The 23,806-nt window shown below is 42.3% G+C and overlaps 1 protein-coding gene across 1 annotated transcript in view; it reads left to right on the top strand.

The window, feature by feature from the left end:
* The window catches only part of LOC148017857 (uncharacterized), a 48,575-nt gene extending 31,572 nt beyond the window's left edge, over positions 1-17,003 (top strand). The window contains exon 4 of the mRNA XM_087661844.1: positions 16,593-17,003. Coding sequence (XP_087517970.1) covers positions 16,593-16,613 — 21 coding nt within the window. The 3' untranslated portion in view covers positions 16,614-17,003. The remainder of the gene's footprint in view (positions 1-16,592) is intronic.
* The last annotated feature ends 6,803 nt before the right edge of the window (positions 17,004-23,806 follow it).

The following is a 23,806-nucleotide window of genomic DNA, read 5'->3' as shown; positions in this document are numbered from 1 at the left end:
ACCTGCTGCATGAGCATCCTTCAGCATGTAGCATTGCATCTTTACCTCACTCTTCTCTTGTTTCCTTTTTTGGGCCTGAGAGGGGGTGTTGAGAAACCCTTCACCTTTCACCCGCAGTTTGCGTTTTTGCGTTTTTGTGTTTTGCGTTTAAGGTTTATAGCTCCAAAAAGGGGTGCCATCCTAGACTGACTGTGCCTATTTATAGGCCACTCTCTCATTCATTCCTCACGACTGATTCATTCAGTCCGTTACCTCTTCTTTCCAGCCTCTCCACTACCCGCACACCCCTTCAGGAGAACATTGCGGTTTGTGGTTCGTGGCTGTCTTCATCATCTTCCTTGTGCTACGGCACCCTTGTTCCCTTGTATCACATTCACTCCATGATTTAAGTCTTCATCATTCCATTCATTAGAGTTTCTTCTCTCTTCTCTTCTCTTCTTCATGTTTGCCGAGTTCACTCCGTATTCCTCCCCGCAAACCCTACTGTCTCACTAGTATGTCATCTTTTGACAAGGCGGTGCCTCCTTGCAATCAAGTCAGTGTGAAGGCCGCACCCACGCTTGCAGGTTGGCGGCAAGCAGGTTAGGTTAGTATAGGTGGCTGGTTCAAGTGGTGAACTGGTCAGCTGCTTAGTGGATAGGACGTTGTGATCACGGCAAAGGCAACACGCATCCTATCACTATTGGATGTGGGCAACTTTCAGGTGTTGACAAGTTGGGTGATGTGGCGACCTGGCAATGAGTGCGCTAGGCTGTCGATGCACTAGACACGCACAAGGCAATGCTCATTAGAGTAGCAAAAAAAAAACGAGCTCAAAGGCGGTGATGCTAGGAGGTGTCAAAAGATGACGTACCAGCAAGATAGTAGGGTTTGCGGGGAGAAACACCAAAGGAACTCGGCAAACATGGAGAAGAGAAGAGAATAGAGAAGAAACTTTGATGAATGGAATGATGAAGATTTGAATTATGGAGTGAATGTGATACAAGGGAACAAGGGTGCCGTAGCACAAGGAAGATGATGAAGACAGCCACAAACCACGAACCGCAATGTCCTCCTGAAGGGGTGTGAGGGTAGTGGAGAGAAGAGGTGACGGACTGAATGAATCAGCCATGAAGAATGAGTGAGAGAGTGGCCTATAAATAGGCATAGTCAATCTAGGGTGGCGCCCCTTTTTGGGGCTGCAAATCCTAAATGCAAAATGCAGAAATGCAAAAATGCAAATTGTAGGTGAAGGGTTTCTCGAGACTCTCTCTCAGGCCCAAAAAAGGGAAGAAGAGAAGAGTGAGGCGGAGATGGAATGCTACATGTTGAAGAACGCTCTTGTAGTAGGTGCCACTTGGACAATGTCCCTCGTGGGAAAATTGTTTACTTACCCAAGCGCCCTAGTACAAAGATGATGAAAACATGCAATGCGTAGAAGGAATGTCGGACTTTGTGTGGTGCCAAGAACCATAAGGATATACGCGTACTCGATCTCGAGAGTTGGCTCCATGCTAACCAAGTGACCAAGGCAAGAAGAAGAGGAGGAAGAAGATGTAGAGGATCCCTAAGATCCAAGTTTTCCACCTAAAAGGTAACTTGTAGTAAAGAACAGTAGACAGAGTGAAGTAGAGAACGTGAAATTCAACCTTGGGAGAGAAGCCACTAGCATTGTGCATCCATGCAAGAAGGAATACGAAGGTCTCGTCACCAAGGCGTGGCTGAACCTCGAAGGTCTTAATCTAGGTAGATCCTAGTTATCAATAGGTGAGATGACTATTGGAAGGAAGCCACCCTATCCAAGGATAAAATAAGACAGTAAAAGGCCTCCACCAGGGTGTGCGAAGGATTGAGCGGGGGGTGGGGACCCCCTTTGAAATTGGAGGAACAAGAGTCCCCTCTGAAGTCGCAGTAGATGTAGATGCCTCCTCGGAGAGCAAAGAAAGATCAGCCCTCTCTGAATCCCCCTCTGAGGTAGATAGGAAATCCAAAAGCTTATGGATCATGAACTCTGAAATGTCTGAGGATGAAGGAAGTGCCGTCGGTTGTGCCAAAGAAGGTATTTGGGGTAGTGAAGAACTCCCAGAGGTAGCCTCTCGAACGTGAGTAGGCGAGGGTGAAGGGCGGGGCTCAAATTGAGCAATGAGTGGGCAACAATCACTGCTTCTCAATGGAGTGGACCGAGAAGCCGAAGAAGAGGAAGGAGTTTAGCAACCATTCTCTCTCGAAGGAGCGGACTGACGAGAAGACGATACTAAACAATCACCATCTCTCAATGGAGCGGATTGTAGAACTGTGGGCCGTGTTGGCCACTGTACTTGAAAATAGGTGGGAGAAGTCTGTCCTTGGCATTGTGACGATCTCCAAGAGGTTATAGTGCTAATTGATCCTCCATGTGCTCAAAAGGAATGAGTACCCATTGGATGCTTCTTATTGCCTTGAGCATAGTACTCTGATAACCGATGCAAAATGATCTTTGTGACCCAGAAAAGAGACGTGGCACAAGGAGTGCCTAGTGGAAGACGCATATACTCCGAGAGGGCGGGGAGCAAAGGTTGAAGTCGGCAAGCATTGGTGGTGTATTGTAACGTGTCCGTTTGTCCACTTGTGGGACACGTCTTAGCAGCCCATCGGGAGGGGAGTTTAGAAAGTGCCACCTGGCACTCGCAAGAAATGTCGCAAGGTTTGCGTTCTAGGTCTTCCCGAGTCTGCCCCGAAGTGGAAGTATCTAACCGTTTCCACTTAGGACCGACCTGAAGTCAGGGTTTCTTTCCTATCAGCCAAGTCTCTAGGAAGTAGCTAGCATCGAGTTCCAGATGAACCACTTTGCGTAGGAACAACATAGTTGAAGCGGATTTATGCTGCACTTGGTTCATGGAGAATGGGAAACGAGAGGGATGCGAAGCTCAACCTCTCTGCCCATAAGGCATAGTCCCATTCCGCTTCCCTAAAATAGCATAAATTGGGATTCTAACTCTACTTTAAGTCTTCACAGTTTTGTTATTACGTCTTTTGAGAAAAGTTCCCAGCTAACCGGGACCACCCTTCCGTAGGACGGATCCAAGTCACGTCCACCGCACTTTCCTCGATAGCTTTAGTTGTCTAATTAGGTCCTACCACATTTATGTGCGATATTTAAATCAGCTTCATTAATTAAGCCTTTTAAGGCACAGAGTTCGTTCACGTAATTTACAACACATACATAAAAACAAAACAAGCAGTCCTTTATCAAACAAGTTTCTTAACTTATCTTTAAGTTAATCTTTGTCTCCTGCTCATACATGAGAATTATGTATCCCTTCTGTCCAACAGAAGTACCCGGTCCAAATCTCATGGCACCGAAATTTCCATCCTTTATCTAGAATAGGATCTTCCAACGTCCCAGACGTTGGACTCACGGGGATTCTAACTCCATTTTGGACAGGCAAGGGGTGTCCAGAGCTCCACCTGACCCACAAGTGGTCTAGGAGTGAGATGCCATTTCCGTGGTTGGCCTTTTCACCACTCGACCATCGGCCTGTGAATCGAGCAGTGCCCTCTCGAGATAATCCGCGATGTGATCTTGGAGATGATCCATGCGTGCAAAATATCATTCCTTAATTAATCCAATTAAAATTCAAGCACAATCAAAGCAATCAGCCCTAATATCATATTCTAGAAAAACATTCCTTTATTCCCATGGCAACTGGTCATTACAGACCCCTGCCATGCATTTGCCATCAACACAAGCCTTGGAATATTTATCCAAATCACAATGCAACAATCCCTTGATTAAAAGAAAAACATTTAGGGTGTTGTTCAATCAACCAACATAACTAATTTGTATTTTTTCCAAACAATACAGTAATAGACGTGACAATAATTCCATCGCATATTCACTCTTTCCCTTGGGGCCAAAGAGTAGAATTTACTTAATATTCCCTCCTTTAGCCTAAGGTATATGCTAAAGGTTCCAATACTATACATGACGTAAGTCCTATCATTCCAATGCAAATTAATCAATCTAGCAAGAGCATTTATGCCTCTTCTCTAAGTGACAATTATCTTTTAGCATTTTCCTACGATGCAACATTTTTTTTCTTGGCTTTATCTTCCTTTCTCCTAAGGTAAGGAGTCGCATGTCATCGATGTAAAGTTTACATAATCTCTCCTATGTATGTACCGTGTATATGCATTTCCGATTTTAAACAATATTATCCTCGGTAAAGATTAATCAAAGACTCATCGATGCTCAATACTTTAGTGTCCCATATGTTGCTTATGCTATGCATGGATTCATCACATAGCAACTAGGTGCAATTTAACTCCCTTTGATACAAGCACTTCACAAACTTCATCTTTGAATATTTGAGATGCGATTTACCCTTTTCAATAACCTATTCTAGTACCACAAGGTACGGAGTCTAATGTATCTCTTATGAGCATTAAAACAAGCATCTATCAATTTGAAAATACATTACTTACGACTGGTACCGCAATTGGATTGACAGTGATACCTTCGCCCGAAGCTCTGTTGCTGGTTGTAGGATTGTCATCTGCACGCGACATTCTTCGCTTGGAGGCCATCGTCCGCAAATAGACTCAAGAGATTAAGAAGGTGGAATAGATTCGAGATGGGAGAGCGTAAGAGAAGATGGTTAAATCGAGGATCGCGATAGAGGGAAATTGTGCAGCCTCTCGGGGTAACTCTTCTCTCTCTCTCTCTCAAGCGCTCTCTCACAATCTCTTGGAGGGGTATACTCTCTCTCTCCTTCTCTCTTGTAGCCTTTCAGGGTCTCCTTATGCTCCCTTGTGCCTCCCCATGCCTCATATTTATAATGACTTAGAGAGGAGGGGATAAGTCTGAGAACAAGAGTGGAGGGGCTCTTAGAAGACTCAGTGATCTGATGTTCAGATCATAAATCAGATGGTTGCATTGACGCTTGGTTAGAAAGCTCTTAGTTCACTCTTTCTTTTCTCTGTTCGAAGTGTTGTCTAGTGCCTGTAGACTGCGATCGCGACGCATGCGATTTTGCCAGTCACTTTTCTTTATTTCTCTTTTTATAAAATCTCCAAAACTAACTGAAACATCACTTGTCTTTTCTTTTAAATGACTTTTAGTTCTATTTTTTTAGGATAATATCTAAAATATAATAGATTTTTTTTTCTCCCAAAGAATCTAATATTTTTTTACCATTCAAACCATACACATTAATACTAGTGATTAATATAGCTGATAAGTCCCGTTCACATTGTACTTTTCGTGAAGGGTGGCTACGATCTTTATCAATCCGAGAAAAATATCAGATTTATGACTCTCGATTTTTTTAAATATATTTTTAATTGAATGAAAATTATTAGCTATTAAGGCTAGTCAGTTTTTACCTTAGTTAGTCTTTAGTTAGTAATCTTACTAACTTATTAATTGACTAACTAACTTTCAAACTAACCAACTAACTTTTATTGCGTGGAAATATTAAATGTGTCTAGTGATGCCACAATAGGAGCACCTAGTAGTTTGGTCATCTATTGATATAGAAGCCATGGGTACTAGTGTGCCTTGCTGAAGAAGGAAGAGGTCAGCCATGAACTATGAATTGCAATGTCCGCCTCAAGGGCTAGGAGGGCAGTGGAAGGGCTGGAAGTGAGCTGCCAGTGGGAGGAGGATGCGACCAGCAGTAAAAGAGGTTGCAACCAGTAGAAACGCAGGTGAGGAGAGAGAGACTAAAAACGTAGGCTGCAGGAAAGAGAAACAACAAATGTAGGCTGCAGGAGAGAGAATGATTAAAAACGCAGGAAAAACCAGTAGTAGCAGCTAGCATGCTAAAATCAGCTCCAAACAGTGTGATAGGCTGGAAAGAGGCGCCGAACTATTGTAGATAGCAATGGCTAGCTTGGACCGCGATGTCCTCCATATTTGGGGTGTGGGCAACAAGCTGAAGTACCTGAAATTTGCAAAAACGAGATTGTTTTTTGAATGGAGAGCGATCAGCAATAGTTGCTTTGCTGTAAACAACTGCAAACTGCAGGAGGTGGAAGGCTAGAAACACACGCCAGACTGTAGATGACAGCAAGGGACAGCTGAGATTGTGATGTTCTCTGCGATAGGGGTGTGGGCAGCAAGTTGAAAACACTTGAAACCTGCAAAAACGAGATTTTGATGCAGCGGAAGAAGAAGAGAAGTGGATGCTAAACCCACCACCGGTCTTTGGCATCACTAGAGTGGAGGATCTTTGCCGCTGTTTGAGCCATAGCAACGGAGAGGCTCGAGAGAAGAGGTGACGAACTGAATGAATCAGCCGTGAAGAATGAGTGAGAGAGTGGCCTATAAATAGACACAGTCAGTCTAGGGTGGCACCCCTTTTTAGTGCTGCAAACCCTAAATGCAAAATACAAAAACGCAAAAATGCAAACTCAACAGGAGGTAGAGTAGTTGTGGTGGTGAGGCAACAAGTTGCAACTGGTGACGGGAATGTTGAGGCAATGCACTAGGGGCAGGGATAGGGATAGGCACGTTGCCTAGTGCAATTAGCACTCTTATGTCCGCTATGCAAAATGGCGGAGCTTTTGCACACTTGCTATGATCACATGAGCTTTGGTAGTCTCATGACTCTTCATAGGTGTCAGATGGTAGATGCTTTGCCTACTTTGGATACTCCACCTCCCCATGCTTGTGAGGGTTGCATTCTTCGAAAAATGCACAAATTTGCTTTTGAGAAGGATAGTGCAGTGTGTGCTGTCGGAAAATTGGTCTCAAACACTCTAATTTGTGTGGTCCTACGAGGACTAAAGCACTTAGTGGTCATTTGTATTTTGTTACATTGATTGATGACTACTCTAGGTACACTTGGGTATATGGTGTGAAGGCAAAATCAGATGTATTTTTGCACTCTAAATACTTGGTGGCAAAATTGGAAGCAGAAACAGGTCTAAAAGTGCAAACTCTATGCACGGATAGAGTGGAGGAGTATTTGTCTCATGCATTTGAGACATTTTCTCTTGAGCATGGCATTACACATCAAGCCACTACGAGGATGACACCCCACCAAAATGAAGTGGTTGAAAGAAAGAATCGCACACTCATGGAGATGACCATATGCATGGTTAAGAGCAAAGGGCTACCACACAAGTTTTGGTTAGAGGGTCTCCATTGCACAAATCATATCTTGAATCACGTACCTACAAAGGCACTTAAGACTATCACACCTTTTGAGGCTTGGCATGGTAACAAAATGAAGGTTGATTAGTTTCAAGTATTTGGATAGTTTATGCGCATGTACCGAAGGAGCTTGGTGGCAAGCTCAATGACAAGGCCATAAAAAGCAATTTTATTGGCTATAGATCGGAAAGCAAAGCTATCGCTTGTATAATCCACGCACGAAGAAAGTGTTTGTCAGTAGGGATGTGATCTTTGCTGGAAATGCAGCCTTTGTGTATGATCACTTTGAAATGCCAGCCACCTATGACTTGGGTGATGTATTTGAAGGCCTTCTACCACTTTCTTTGGGGTCTGACCATGTTGAAAATAGCCAAACAGATTTATTACAGCAAGCTGTTGTTGCAACACATGCTCCCGAATAATAGGGATTTGATGATGCGTTGCCTCTAGCAGTGGAACATGCAATACAACAAGGAAGAGCTGCTGTAAATGTAGCAAAAACAGTCCCAAGATGACTGTTACAAACTCTCCAGAGTCCAAGAGAATAAAATGGATGCTCCCTTGCCTCGGCACACTAGAAGGGCTGCTAGATATGCATCATTGTAGGCCATCTCATGAGCTATGCATTAATTCCCTTTGATCCATGATCCGAGCTCCCTAGGCATTTAAACTATCATTAAATGCAATTGTTGCCCCTAATGTCCTAGGCACTAAGTGACACTAGGGTTACGGTTTTTTTTAAGGGTTTCCTATGAATGTTAAGGTGTTTGGGTTTCATTTTATTATAAATAGACACTTTGTGCCTCATTAGCACATAAGTGTGGCATTATTCAATGTGATCACCTTGAGCATTGTATTCTCTCACTCATTAATACATTACTTCTCATCCGTGATTGAGTATTATTGTGCATCGATTAATTCTTTCATTCTCATTCATTTTAATCGCACAATTGCTCCATGCCTGGGCCAACAATAGTCTCAAGGTGAGGTTAGCTTCATCACTCTCTCCATCGCTCATAATCATTTTCCACATAGCCATTGCCATTGAGCACCACACCTCGGCAGACTACCACCCGAAGCCATTGCCATTGCATTGATTTCCATCAACATCAACGAGTGGTGATCGTGTTGGGAATAAAGGGCCATCGTGCCTTTTATATGTGCACGGGTGTGAACACACCCTTAACACATTGTACTTTCATACATATATCTATCTAAAACCTAAAGTGGTACACTCGTTCTTGTACCGAAAAACGTGTTCACTCTCTACTCTGCTTACTCGCTTTCTCTCTTAGAGCGTAAGGTCTGTCTACCTCTATCTCTGTGCCTCATCGACTTCAACAAACTGGTATCAGAGCGGTGGTTACAAGGTTCACGTTTCGAAGGAGTGTTAGGTCGCAGGATTGACAGAAGTCCACTCGACAAGTGAAGCGAGCAGGTCGAGCAGAAGACCAACGGCGCCAGCAAGTAGTCAAGCGGTAAGCGACGTCTGCAGGGAAGTCGGGTAGGACTGGCGGGCAACAGTCGATTGCACGGGCAGTAGTGTGACGAGCTGCGACAGCATGGACCAAAACGGATGCAACTGACGGGCAATAGTAGGCAGCAATCAACGCTCGACGCCAACGGGCAAGTAGGCAAGGAGACCTCCTTGTCGCACGCTCGCAAGCGGGTAAGCGTTGACTGCTGCCTACTATTGCCTGTCAGTTGGAGCCGTTTTGGTCCACACTGTCGTAAGCCGGCGAGCGCGTGATGGGGAGGCCTGATGGCTCAACGGACCTTTCATTCAAACGGTTTTTTTCCACCCAAAAAAAAAAAAAAAAAAAAAAAAAAGAACTCAAACTCCTTCCCCTAACCAGGGTTTGCGCGTGCAAGCACAAAACATCAACTTTGTGCAATTTTGGCCTAGAAAGCTGGGGCTTTGCCAAACTGAGCACACTGTTTGTGGAAAATTGAGGCATCTGCGTCGGATTTGCAGACATTGTGCGCATTTGAATTGGGGATTTCGCCAAAATTGTTGAAATTTTGCTCATCTGAGTGAAATTTCTCAACATTTAGCCCAGAAATTTGGGGTTTTTTTCAAATTTGGGAAATTTGATGCAGGACAAGCAAATTTGTCTCAGAAATTGCAGAAATTTGTGACATTTTGTGGGGCTTTTCATGTACATGTACAAATTGGGCTGAAATTAACCCAATTTCTCGACATTGAGGCACATTGGACCCCGTGCAATTTGGGGCTTTTGCAATTTGGACAAAATTTGTGCAGCATTTGGTCATTTTATGTACATGCAAGTTGAATTCTGCACAATTTGGACATCAACACTTGGTGAAATTTGGGGATTTTGCTGAAATTGCTTTATTTTGGCAAAATTGGACAGTCCTATGCATGATGGAGGAAATGCAGATGTGTGTTTGAGGCTTTTTGAGCACAAAATGCTGTAGCACTTGGTTTGGTGCTTCTGAAAACTGAATTATAGATTTGAAATCTGTACTTCTGCGTGGTCATTTATTGCTGATTGGTACCTGTCTGTACCTTGGTCACTTGGGTGACAATTTGGGCCTGCATTTACTGTTTTTTTGGTCACTTTTGAGCTGAAAACCATGGCTAGCAGCAATGGCAGCAGTAATTTGATGCATATAAAGAAGCTTGAAGGCGCACATAATTTTGTAGTGTGGCAAAAACAGTGCTACAATATCCTGTTACAAAAGAAGCAGGCCAAGCCGATCAAAACTAAAGGGGCAAAGCCTGTGGACATGGATCAGGAAGACTGGGATGAGTTGAATGAGCTTGCACGCTCACCCATAGAGCTGTCGATTTCTGATGCCTTGCTCTTCAACATTGAAGGTTTGGATTCTGCATATGCTATATGGACTAGACTGGAAGAACCATATGCATAGAAGAGCATTGCAAGTAAAGTGTATTGGCTGAAAAAGCTTATGGATTTGCGTATGAAAGAAGGTACATCAATGTCTACTTACTTGAGTGAGTTTAACTCCATTTTCAGCCAGCTGGTTGCCTTGAAGTTCATGATTGATGAGGAATTTAAGGCTACTTTCTTACTTTGCACTCTACCAGAGAGTTGGGATACATTCAGGATTGCCATGAGCAATTCTAATGTGATCCTTTTGTATGCTGATGTAGAGAGTGCTCTACTTATGGAAGAAATGAATCGCCAGAATAATGTATCTAGCAAGTCTTCCAGTGCTTTGCATACTAGGGGCAAATCACAGCAAAAGGGTAAATATAATGGCAAGGGACGCAATAAATCACGTGGCAAAGATGTTGAATGCCATCATTGTGGCAAGAAGGGTCACTTTAAACGTGACTGCTACAAATGGAAGAAAGAGAAAGGAAAAGGCAAGAAGACAGATGATTGCAAGGAAGAAAAGAAGGACAGTCAGCCTAAGAAAAACAATGTAAAAATTGAAGAGGTGAATATAGTCACTCATGACAGTGACAGTGGCAGTGATGTACTCTTTGTCTCTTCACATTTTGGTACACATGCTCTACTTGCAGATATAGATGATGACATACATACCTGGATTCTTGATTCAGGTGCTTCCTTTCATGTCACCCCTCATCGTGAGTGGTTTTCCGCATATACAGAGGGTCAACATGGTATTGTCCATCTTGGGGACAACTATGCATGTGAGATTGCAGGTATTGGCAGTGTCCAGTTACAGTTTCAGCATGGCTCTGTCTTTACACTTCAGCATGTACGGCATGTATCTTAGCTCAAGAAGAGCTTGATCAGCACAGGGCAGCTAGATGATGATGGTCTTCATACCACCTTGGGTGATGGAAAATGGAAGATCTGTAAGGGATCTAGGGTTATTGCCAGAGGTTGCAAGAGTGATACGTTGTATCCACTTCATGTATCTAGTGTGCGTGACCATGTTGTTGCCGTGACCGAGTAGCCAAGTGTTTCTTTGTGGCATGGCCAGTTGAGACACATGAGTCAAACAGGAATGAAAGTGCTTTCTCGTTTGGGTTACTTGCCTTGTTTTCGTTATGCTGATTTTGAGCACTGTGATCATTGTATTTATGGCAAACATGCACAGAATTCTCACAAAAATTCTCTTTCTTTGAAATCTTCTCCTCTAGAGTTAGTACATTCATATGTATGTCAAATGCTAGGATTATCTTTAGGGGAAAATAAATATTTTGTTACCTTTGTTGATGATGCTACACGGAAAGTATGGGTTTACCCTATTTGTAGCAAGGATGAAGTGCTTGACAAGTTTAAAAAATTCTTGGAATTGGCTGAAAATCAGACAGATAAGACACTTAAGTGTCTTCGCTCTGACAATGGTAGGGAATATGTGTCCAAAGCCTTTTAGGCATTTTGTGTCAGCAAAGGGATAAAGAGGGAGCTCACTGCCCCTCATAATCCATCCCAAAATGGAGTTATCAAGCGTATGAATCGGACCATACAGGATAAGGTCTGTACGATGCTGTCTCATGCTGCATTATCTCATGGTTTTTGGGCAGAGGCTGTTATGACAGCCCTTCACTTGATTAATCGATCACCAAACAGGTCTTTGGGGGAGAGAGTTCCCTAAGAAGCGTGGTCGGGCAAGCCACCTTCATATGCTCATCTGAAAGTGTTTGGCTGTGAAGTTTTTGTGCACATTCGTAAAGAAAAACACAACAAACTCCTGTAAATGCATTTTCCTAGGATATGGTGACGAGGGTGAAATGGGGTATAAATTGTGGGATCCCGAGAAAAGGAAAATAGTACGCAGCAATGACGTTATCTTCCGGGAAGATCGCATGCACAAACAACCTGAAAAGACTGAGGAGGTCCGTAGGGTTATATTCCGGGAAGAAATACCTTTTGGACAGCAAAATGTGCCCGATGTACAGCAGCAAATACCTGCTATAAATGAACTTGTAATGCAGGAAATGATGCTGGAAATGATCAGTCAGCTATTGCCCATGAAAATGAGCCATTACATGTGCAAGAACAGCCAGGACAACAAGCTGTTAATGCTGATTTGCAGGCTGAAATGCTAGGACACTCTGGAAATTTGCAGGAACAGCCAACAAACAATGACCATTGGGTTAGAAGATCGTCTAGGGCTACTAGACAACCTGACAGATTTGTTCCTGGTGCAATTAATGTGGCTGAGTATGCCATGTTGACAGACTGTGGTGAACCGACTTGCTTCAAGGAAGCAATAGACAGACAGGACAGCAAGAAATGGTATAAAGCCATGCTGTCAGAAATGGAATCTCTTGACAAAAATGGCACTTGGAACTTGGTGCAGTTGCCTAAAGGGCAGAAAACCCTTCCATGCAAATGGGTTTACAAGATGGTCACTTTTGGTTCCTTGCCAAAGTACAAAGCAAGATTGCTTGCAAAGGGGTACAAGCAAGTTCATGGAATTGATTTTGATGAGATTTTCTCTCTTGTAGTCAAGATGACTACATTGAGAACCATTTTGGGCTTGGTTGCAGTTGAAGATATGGAGCTCATATAGATGGATGTAAAGACTGCGTTTTTACATGGTGATCTGCATGAAAACATATATATGCAGCAGTCTGAAGGGTTTGTTAAACAAGGAAAAGAACAAATGGTCTGTAAACTCAAAAAGAGTTTGTATGGGCTGAAACAAGTACCAAGAGAATGGTATCATAAGTTTGATACATTCATGCAGTCCCAAGGCTTTCATAGAAGTTAAGTGGATCACTGCCTGTACACCAAGAAGACAACAGATGACAGCATGATTATCTTGGTTTTGTATGTTGATGACATGCTAATTGCTGGCAGGGATACTCATGCCTTGGATTCATTGAAGCAAAGTCTTCATGGCAGCTTTGACATGAAGGATCTGGGTGATGCAAATCACATTCTTGGCATGCGAATACTCAGAGATAGATGTAAAGGTTTACTCTATTTATCTCAGCAAGAGTATATCTCCAAAGTTTTGCAGCGTTTCAATATGGAAGGGGGGAAAACAATTGGGGTTCCATTGCCTCCATATGTGAAACTCAGTGCAGAGGACAACTCTACATGTGATGATGAGAAGGTTGAAATGGCCAAGATACCATATGCTTTAGTTGTTGGTAGTTTGATGTATGCTATGGTTGCTACATGTCCTGATATTGCTTTTGCAGTGGGAGTGGTTAGCAGATACATAGCAACCCCTGGCAAGAAGCATTGGGATGCAGTGAAAGATATTATGAGATACCTCAAAGGCACAAAGGAGTTGTGCATTTGCTTTGGAAAGCAGAAGGCATCTGTTGTTGGCTTTACGGATGCAAACTATGCTGGTCATGCGGATTGCAGGAAGTCCACTTCTGGGTATGTGTTTACTTTCACAGGAGGAGCGGTTTCTTGGATCTCTAGGCTTCAAAAGTATGTTGCATTGTCTACAGAAAAGGCAGAGTATGTAGTTGCCACTGAGGCATGCAAGGAGGTTTTATGGCTTTCACGTCTGGTGGGAGAGCTTGGCATCACAGAGTTACCTGTTCTCCATTGTGATAGTCAGAGTGCTATCATGCTAGCACGGAATCTTGTCTTTCATACAAAGACAAAGCACTTTGAGGTGAAATATCACTTCATTAGAGATGTACTCGACAGCAAGAGCATTGAGCTTGTCAAAGTGCATATAGATGATAATCCTGCAGACCTTTTTACGAAGGGTCTTCCAGCAGAGCGGTTTGCTCATTGCCGACAGATGATGGGAGTTGGATAGATATATTTATTTTAGCTTTGCACATGCTTAGACTTAGTTGATTCTTTTCTCCTCTTAAAGCACATTGCCTTTAGGTGGGAGGTTGTTGGGAATAAAGGGCCATCGTGCCTTTTATATGTGCACGGGTGTGAACACACCCTTAGCACATTGTACTTTCATACATATATCTATCTAAAACCTAAAGTGGTACACTCGTCCTTGTACCGAAAAACGTGTTCACTCTCTACTCTACTTACTCGCACTCTCGTTGTCTCTCTCTCTTAGAGCGTAAGGTCTGTCTACCTCTATCTCTATGCCTCATCAACTTCAACAGATCAACAGTTGAATGACACTGTTCTAGCCTTTGTTGCTGCCACTTGATCTCTCCCCACCCCATTAATTGTTGTTGTGATCACAAGCTCACTCGGTCTCGGTAAATCACTTGTAACATAATCCAAGAGCTCCTTTGCAAAAACGAGACAATTGCACACCATAGAACTCCATAGAGGCCATCTAGCCAGTCCTCTTAAGCAAGGATCCCAAAATGTTGCTTTGATCGATCTTGGGTTTTGTGACATTGCTGCAATTTATGCATAAACTGAGCAGCCAAACACTTTCAAGCTGAAGTGTAAAGTATACTTGTCTAAATACCAAAATCCCAACAAGGAGACTAAAGCAAGTGCAAAACTGTCAAAATTGTCTCTTTTTGAAAAACGTGCCCAAATGGCATAAATAACAACCAGTGTGCAATTTACAGCAATTCAGTGCTGTACAATTGCATATGTCTCGGTGTGTGCCCAACATTAAATGCAGCAACGTAATGCTGAAAATCCCCAAAATTTCACAGCAATTTCTAAATTTATAGAAATTTCTCTGCCTAATGTTGCATAAACAGCAAAGCAATGCTGTTGCAGCACCAGTCGAGTGCTTTGGGATGTGTGCCACACAAAAGGCCCAAATCTTGGTGAAGAAATTTTGAGAAATTACAGAGACTTATACTTACAGCTTGAAAATCTGGTGGAATGTTGCCTTGGGATGCATGTCCATGACAACCAACAACTTCAGGATGCCTTGGATGTGTGCCGCATGTGAGAATCACAAAAGCCCCAAATTTGTTGCGCAAATATCAAGGAAATTGCACAATGGTGACACTTTGGGTTTTGGAATTGTAGGACTCCAATTCCGGTGAAGGCCCCAAATTTCGGACTGCTTCCACCTCCTTGGGATGCATGTTGGGTCATGATGGCACTGCTGTGTGCAGGAGCAGGGGCTGAAAACTGCTGGTGGCAGCATTGTAGGCAAAGGTGTCAAGTAGGGTGACGGTGATGGTGCAGGTGGTAGATAGGGCTCCGACTTGAGGTGCAGCAAGCAGTGGCACTGGCTGGCGACTGCTGGCTGTGCAGAAATTGTAGGCAGTGATTGGGTAGGCGGAGCGGGTGCAAGGCGGCGCAAGTTGATGGCACTGTGGACTGCGCTGACGATAGATGGCGCCGATTGGGGTAGCGTGGCTGACTAGGGAGAGGCGGGAGCAGCTGGAGCTGCTCAGTTGGAGCAAAAGGTGGTGTTGGTGCTAGTGGTCTGCTGAGGCAGCAACTGGCAGACCAGGCGTATCTTTAGTAAGTCCTCCTCCACATGGGCTGACAAGCTGAGTTGACAACAGTAGGACCTCGGCGGAATGGCACGGGCTGACAAGCTGAGTTGACAACAGTAGGACCTCGGCAGAACGGCACGGGCTGACAGTGGCTGTTCGGGATCTGTGCGATGTGTGTTGCTTTGATACCAATTGTTGGAAACTGGACCAGCTATTGAAGAGAGAAAGGAGAGAGTGAGAGTAGATAGTGTGAGCTGAAATGATAGATTGTACTTGTTGAAATGAAAGTGATAAGAGTGAAAGTACAATGTTAGGTATGCCTAACTTAACTGAAGTTAGCTAACTCTAGAACTAACTCTAAATGTGGTGACAAACTTATTAACGTAGTTATGTTCACACTATTACGAAACCAATTGACTAAAACATTGGGCAATGCCCATAGAACTAGCAAATTCTAACAGTTGTGATTTGCAATGAACAATATCAATGTGCTAACCAAATGAGAAGTTGCTTGGAACTCATGCATGCATGCGTATGTTGTATTTTGGGAAAATGACCAAAACGTCTCCATAACTTGTGGAAATTATAAAAATACTCCTCAAATGGTCCCATAGTTTGTAGAAATTCCTACAATCCTCCGCAAATACCCCTATAGTTTGTGGAGATACTCTTGTATATATAAATTTTCGAACTCCTCTGAAGTTGCCTAGTTCCTTCTTTTCTATATTGAGAAAGTGTCTTAAGCAGTAGGCAGCTGTAGGCAGCTGTGAATGAGCTCAGAAATAGTGACCTTTGTCTCTATAAATCTTAAGCTTTTGTCTCTTTGTATATAATATCATAATCATCTCGTATTTACAATTATCCTTATATAAACTTCCAAAACATGATGTATGTAAACACTTTTCGTAAAACTAGGAAGCTTGTATTGAGAATTTGGCAAAACTTGAGGGGTTTTTGGGAACTTTTGTCAAATTGGAAGGGTATTTGGGGACATCTGACCCAATATGAGGGGCATCTTAGCAATTTTTAAAATTTAAAATGTATATTGGGAAATTTGTCAAGAATTAGGGGTATTCTTTTAATTTTCCCTTGTATTTTCTGTTTGATACAAATTTAAGCTGATGTTTGTTCATATTATTATGAAGGTCAAGTATGAACAATGTAATTATCTTTGAGGTAGTTGAACTAACAAACATGTCTTTCCAGGTGCGATTCAGGAGTTTCTGAAGACATCTTGAAGGTGAAAGGTGTTAGGTATAGGGAGATCCTCTTTTCATAGTCCTACATTAACATGCAGATCTTTCCAAGAGGGACGAAAGACTTTCTGTAGATGTTATGAGACCCATTTTATAGTAACATTTATCTCTAGGGACATTTGTGGATGGTATAGTCAAGGTCTATGCTATTATATGCTCTGGTTTGTGAGTTGAGAACACTTGCGTGAACGTGTGAAAGGCAGAAGGTGGATTATTGCATTGGGTCCCTTAATATGCTCATCCAGGTTCCTAGAACATGCAATTCAAGTGATTGGCTCTTTATCTTGAGGTGCTTTTGGTATTGAAATATATAACACCATTGTTGACGGCATGTGGCTTTGTTAAGTTGTATGCTCTTGACTTATGGTTACTATAGTAAACAAGTGTGCAGTTACAAGCTGTGAAACTGTTGTGTTTAATGTTCTTAGTTTTCTGTAAATCATCTCAGTAATCTGATTCGAGACTGGTTAGTCCACTGCATAGTTTTACAGTAGCACAGTTTATCTTTTCCTAAACATGCAGGAAAAGACACACTCCTTGTCTCACAACCAACATGAAATTTTGTTTTCGTGCTCAAGTGGTAATTGTCAGATGCTTAAATTGCTATTAATTTGTAATTAGGGCTAGGGGATTTGATTTGACAGGATGCCACTAGCTGGTCTCAGCAGCTGTTCTTCTTGTAGTAAGGACTGTGCACCTTGGTATTGTTGAGTTGTTACATAAAGTTTGCTTTGGTTGCATTTGTTCTTCGACTGGAGAAGCTTTATCTGCATGTTTGTTTGATGCAGTGTGAACATAGTTGATTGCATTGGATGTTATCTTTATTGATTGGCTTTAAGTTGGTCTTTACGCAGACACAGTGCTCTCTTGGGTTCACATTTGATTGTACACAACAAGGTTGGGAGTAGATATGATGTTGGTTAAATGCAGGTTCTTGAGCTACTTTTGATGCCTTTGGAGGTTCTTAATTGGGCTATTTGTTGGAAGTGGGTTCTGGGGAATCAGAGTGCTTGGTTCTGGTTTTGTAGGCAGGGTGTGTAATCTTGTTAGTGAGTATTGGATCAACTTGGTGCTGTAGCCTTTTCTTGGGCTCACCTCCATGCCTCTTGTCCTTGAGTGGCTCACAAGCAAATTTTAAGCTGGGGAAGGTGATGATGACTGTACTGATTTGGTTCTCATGCTAGAGGTACTTCATCAGGTAGTTCAGAGTGGTCCTTTTGGAGCTAGTTGTGTCTGGGCAATTCTCTCAGGACTATTTACCTTCCTTTTTTGGATGGAAAAGGGTTCCCATGCAGTTAGGTGATGGATTAGATGATGTGTTATGTGGTGATGGATTAGTTGTGGTGATGGAAAAGGGTTCCCATGCAGTTAGGTGATGGATTAGATAACAAATGTAAAAGGCACTTGTTGCTTACCTAACACTACGAATACTTCACTAAAATCTTTGTACTTATGGTGAACAAAATGAGGATACTCAAAAAAGAAACTTTCTTCGAAATCATAAGCCATTACTATGCTACTTGCAATATCAAACCATCATAACTTTGCGATCTAAAGATGATCTGTGGAATGATAGTAAATGGGCGAATGCAACAACAATTGCCTCACCTCTAGCTTGTGACTCATAAGATTTTAGTTGGGTACTGCTTCAACAAGACCACCAAAGATATCATATCTCATAAATTAGATATCAGAGTTCATAATTCCTTCTCATCAATTGATGTTTTAAAACTTGTCTACCTGACCTATAAGAGAAGCTCACATTTTAGTGAAGTATTTGTAGTGTTAGGTAAGCAACAAGTGCCTTTTACATTTGCTATGAGATGGATTTCAAATCTTGAATTGGATTGTTTACTTGGAGGCATTTTGGATGAAGCCTTGGGACGGAGTGTTGACTTAAAGGCATTTTCGATGCAAGCCATCCTTTGGCCAAGTAGCCTCATATTGAGTTGTTACTTTGACATGTTTAGCTTGAAGACTATGCAAAACTAGAAATTGCAATAGTTCTTTACTGAGAGGGTCATAAATTATAGTTCATTCTATTAAGAGGGTCATCAGTTTGTATAGATGATTCAAGAAGAGAGTAGCCTCTCCCATGTGCTCATGTCATGCTTTTTTAGGGATTGTAAGATGAAGAAGCCTTCTCATGCTCTTGTATGCAGACTAGAAGAAGAATGTTCTCTTCCACATTATTGCTTCACATGAAAGCAAGAAATCAACGCTATTGGTTCTCTTGTATTGCTTCACATGAACGCTTTAGGTGGTTGTCTCCTTTACTCAATATTTGGGTGTTATGAGAGCACAAGCCACAAAAAAGGAAACTTGGTAACTTACCCTTTGAGTCGAGTGAAGAAAAAGACATGCACAAAATTACTTTCTTCTTGAATAGTGGTATGGGTTGCTACTAGTGATAAGGGTTTGATTTAAGAAAACTTGTTGATTGATTGTATGAGAGGTAACTTGTATGACTTTCGCCTTGTCTTAGTAGGAAAAAGGGCCTATAGGAGCCACCACTCTGCGGCCATGGGAGGTCTCCATGGAGTATACTATGTGAGTTTGAACACTTAGTGAATTTGGCCTTAGGAAATAATCTAAAGGGCATTGATCATAAGCCAATTTATACATGACATTTTAGTAAATATCTATAGAAGACTTGTTGCTAAAATTCTCTTGTATGATAGATGACACATGAGGCCCAAAAGGTTGCCATTGCTTATGGTGTTTCCTCTTCATTATTCAAAGGTATATGAATCAGAAGTGACTCATTGTCACAAATTTCGTGTGCCTTGCTCTTGAATCATCCTAGATTTAAAAGACTTTGATGTGGCATTCTCCATTGCTTTCATTAGTCTTGATTAGATGCCCAACATTTGTACAGTCACTCTAACAAGCGTCGTGCATATATGCACGACACACTAACACGTGTCATCCATGTGAGTATGTGCTATCCTCAATCCGATTGACTATCAAATGTGACATTGAGGATAATAATGTATAACACATGTAGATCTTGGGTCCAAACTAATATGTCCTACTACACCAAGCCTCATTTGTCTTTATATATCAATCCTAGTGCATTACCTCGTCGCATCTCGTTTCCTTTGCCTTGCCCTTGTATTGCATAGTTTGTGCACGTGTCCACGTGTTAAATCCTTCATTGTTGGTGAAATGGTCACCATGCAGAGAGCTAAGAGTACTAGAATTAGAGTTCATTTTACTTAAAATCATTGAGTTCAATTCTCATCCTACTGACATAGGTAGCTAATTGAGGATGGTCGAAGATGACGTATGAGATATTGAATAAGAAAGGGGGGGAAGTAGATCATCAACGTAGGTGTGTAGGTAATGTGCTCAAGTACATGAAGGGTAATAGACAATTTAGAAGTCAATTGTGCATGGACATGTAGGGCCATGAAGCATGCATGATGGCCCAATGGTGATCATGGTAACAAGGTCAACTAGGCCTAGACCCATGAAGGTAAAGTGGTGACTTGTGTGGGCAAAAGGCACAACTCAATTGCACTTTGAAACAAAAATCAAAATTTTAATATAAGTTAACTATAAACAAATCTGAACATTAAAGATGATTTTTTTTTTTTGGGGGGGGGGGGGGGGGGCAACTTCTAGTGTAGTTAGTTGATCCTCACCCCTAGGTATTGCCCTTGCACTGTAAGGGGAGATGATGAGAAGCATTAAAAAACTCTTGCTCCTTGAGAGAGGGGCAGAGAAGCATATATTGAAGAAATCACCTTGAGATGCAAAAAGTCATCAATACTCTATGAGAAATCTAAACACATTCAACCAATAAGATTTGTAAAATTAATCTCATTTCAAAAGTACCTTGCTAAGTAAAATTTTGTGGAACAAATGAATGGGCTAGTGTTTGGCATGTCAAAAGGAAAAGCTAGAAATTGGATAATGATTTATTGTTTATATATAAATGTGTTTTCATAATTCAAATGTAAATTTTTTTGGCCACTTTACAATAATTTTGAGAACTTAAATCAAACTCTCGGCCAAATTATATATGAAAAATACACCACATAAACAAGAGTTGATAATAGATTAATGAGATAACAAGTTTCAACAAGTAGTGCCTTTGTGGTAATGGGAGAAAGTGCTTGCTTTTTTCAGATTGCCTAATGAAAGCGAAGCCAAAATCCCAATATGTTAAAAGGAGTTTAGGATGTAGGAAGGAGATCAACAAGATCCTCCAATTAGAAGTAAGCACTAATGTCGGTTGTCATTGGTTTGTTGCTTCCATAAGGTGAGAGATCATTGGTTCACAAGTGAACTCCATAAGATGTAGCGGCATGTTCTTTCGGGGGGCACCTAGTTACTAACACACTAGCCCTGGTGATTAAATGTCAATTTTGTCTCAATTTAGTGCTCAATGTTGCCTTATAAACAAAATAGAAACATTTGATGGTATTTATAAGGTCATTACAAAATTCTAACTGGAATTTTAGGATTCCAATAGTCTAGGAAAAGACACTAAAATAATGAAAACACACTAAAACACCATTTTTTGACTATCAGTGGTGTGAAGCCCAAATACAAATAAGAAAATCGGATCAAATTGATTAGTAATTAGTGCCATCACGCATACATTTGATCAAAAGCTCAATGTTGATATGATTTGAGGCATTAGGTGGGCATGTAGCCTTGCAAGCAAATTTTCTCTGACAAAAGCACTACACATTGTACCGGTATGTTACACTATTAATTTAATTAGACCTCAAAACTAGCACATGCATAATTAGATTACAAAACTCGCAGATGCAAACAATATAGGTTCAAATGTCAATAGTGCTAGAGATGTGGGACAATGGGGGATCAGAACTTGAGAAGGGAGCAAAACTTTCATACTTTTAATAATGGAGATTTTTATTGCTCCTTTTTTAAAGTGTCCAAGATTGTGTGACTAGATGCAACAAAATTAACCCATCATCAAGACATAGAATGTATTATTGTTCTACACTTAGAATCCATCCATGATGATGATGTTGTTGTTGATCCAATAATCAAAGGTGAGATGGATGCGGTTATAGATAACTTTTTGCGAAAGCTTATCATACAAAAGCTTCCAAGTGACAAAAACTTTGGGGTTTGTCATATAAAATATGTAACTAATTCTTCATAGGATTTTTGCATGAAAAGTTATGAAGGGAGCTCTCTTGCTCAACCCCTGAGACCTATGGACTGCTTATTGGTCAAGCATTTCAAGCCGAGTAGCCGTGGCTACCTCTCACATAGTCGACATGCTCTCCCTACCCATGGGGTGTAGTGAGCTTACCTTGATCCCCGATCGAGTATCCTCCTCTCTCGTGCACACTGATAGCTTCACAATCCTCGATGCAAGCTTGAGCATCCTCAATCCCTCTCCGTCAAGCTCCATTCTCCATAGCCGCACGAGACAAGAGAAGAGAATAGGAGAGAAAAAGATGAAGAGAGGAGATGGGGAGCTTCTTCTCCTCGATCCCTCACTCTCACACACTCACTCCCTCACTCAAGCACACACAAGAAGGCAAGAAGAAGAGAGGAAGAATAAGCAGCTTTTTGCCACACACCAAGAATGAGGTCTCGTTCACTTTTTGAACTTTATATACAAAACCCTCTTTCCCTAGGGGTTTTGGGAACCTGATAGACCTTATCCTGCCAATAGTCTGTAGGTTCCCGCCTCCATTGTGTGATTATGATGCTCTACTCCTCGACCCATCGGTTCGCCAGAGTATTGCCCCTAAACGAATTATCCTTTCCACTACCTCCAAGTGTAAGACTCGGTCCAAGGCTCGTGGGTAGAGGAAGAAGAACTCGAACGATCGGGATTGAAGCTCTCGCTATTGCTAGATAGTCGGCTTTTGCAGCTAGTTGACGGGATGGTGATCCTCGTGTAGTGGCATTGGCTCATAAGGAAGCTGTTGTGGCTGTGCTTGAACTCTTTATTGGGCTTACTCCACAAGTTCATGTTTTCTTCTTCTTGCAGCAATAATGAGCTTGGGAACCTGGGCACCCTCTGGCTCTTCTGGGGATAGATCATGCAAGGGTGGACTGGGCTCTCTGATTTGCAGTTCTTCTTCGAGTTCCTGCTCAAAGTCTGACCCTTCCTCAGTGTCTTGTTCCATTGTGGGTTGAACTCGGGGTGGATAGGGCTACTCTTGTTCCTCGAATCCAAGTTCCCTGAGCTCATCGGTGGAGAGACTGGCTTGTCGCAAGTAGCTGAGTTGCTGCTCCTTGATTATGCCTAAGCCGGTTGGGAGTGGGTGGTCTTGTAGGCCATACTTTAAAGCTCTGGTTGTCAACTCCAACTTCCTTTTCATTCTCTCCATTGAATCCTCACCTTCAACTTGTGTGACATGAAGCATTATGCTCAAGAAAGCTTGCATGTATGTGATGGAGCACGCTTTACCGGCCTCAACTTTGGATTCTGCAAGCATCCTCTCACACTCTGCCACTGCAAGGCGTTCTGTCAACCCTCTCACTCTTTCAAAGTTTCGCCTCTCCCATTGATGTGCCTTCTCTTCCAGATCTTCCTTACCCCTTTCCATCTCCTGAGACAGCATCATTACCACCTGCTGCTGCTCATCCCACACCTCCAGCATTTGGGCCTTCTCTTTATCCTGGCGATTCAACTGCTCTTCGGCTATTCTTCTACCTTGATCAGCCACCACAGAGAACTGCTAGTGGGCCTCTACGAGCCTTTCTGATAAATCTTTAGTAATTTATGCGTGGCTTTCTAGCTCCGCCAGATGCATTTTTCTTTCGGTCATGGCCATGGCCATTAGTCCCTCCACTTCGTGCTAGGTGTTTCGCAGGCTATCCTACAGGCTCATGGTGGCCTCTTCCTTCTCCTTCCACACGACTCCTATCTCTCTCTCTAGCCTTCCTTGCTCCTCCATTGCTAATCACAGGCCTGAATACCAGGGCATCCTCTTGTTCTTGGCATCATTCTTCTGATGCCTGGTCTCCTTCCCGCTAGCTCTCTCGTAGTTCTGCATACATCGCTTCCACCCGTGCCATTCGTTGCTGGAGCTCAATGTATTGTTGGATGAGCAACTTGTCTCCCCGCTGCTCCGCCACTAGGTCTTGGGCTTCATCCTCTAGCCTTTGCCTTAAGCGATCTTCATTCCCTTGTGCCTCCTTTTCTTTGGCACTGAGTTTCTC

Source organism: Lygodium microphyllum, chromosome 21, assembly GCF_053477565.2.
Source record: "Lygodium microphyllum isolate KBCC chromosome 21, Lygodium_microphyllum_v1.1.10, whole genome shotgun sequence".
Lineage (NCBI taxonomy): Eukaryota > Viridiplantae > Streptophyta > Polypodiopsida > Schizaeales > Lygodiaceae > Lygodium > Lygodium microphyllum.
Note: the sequence above shows the minus strand (reverse complement) of the source record. Positions and strands in the feature narration are given on the sequence as shown.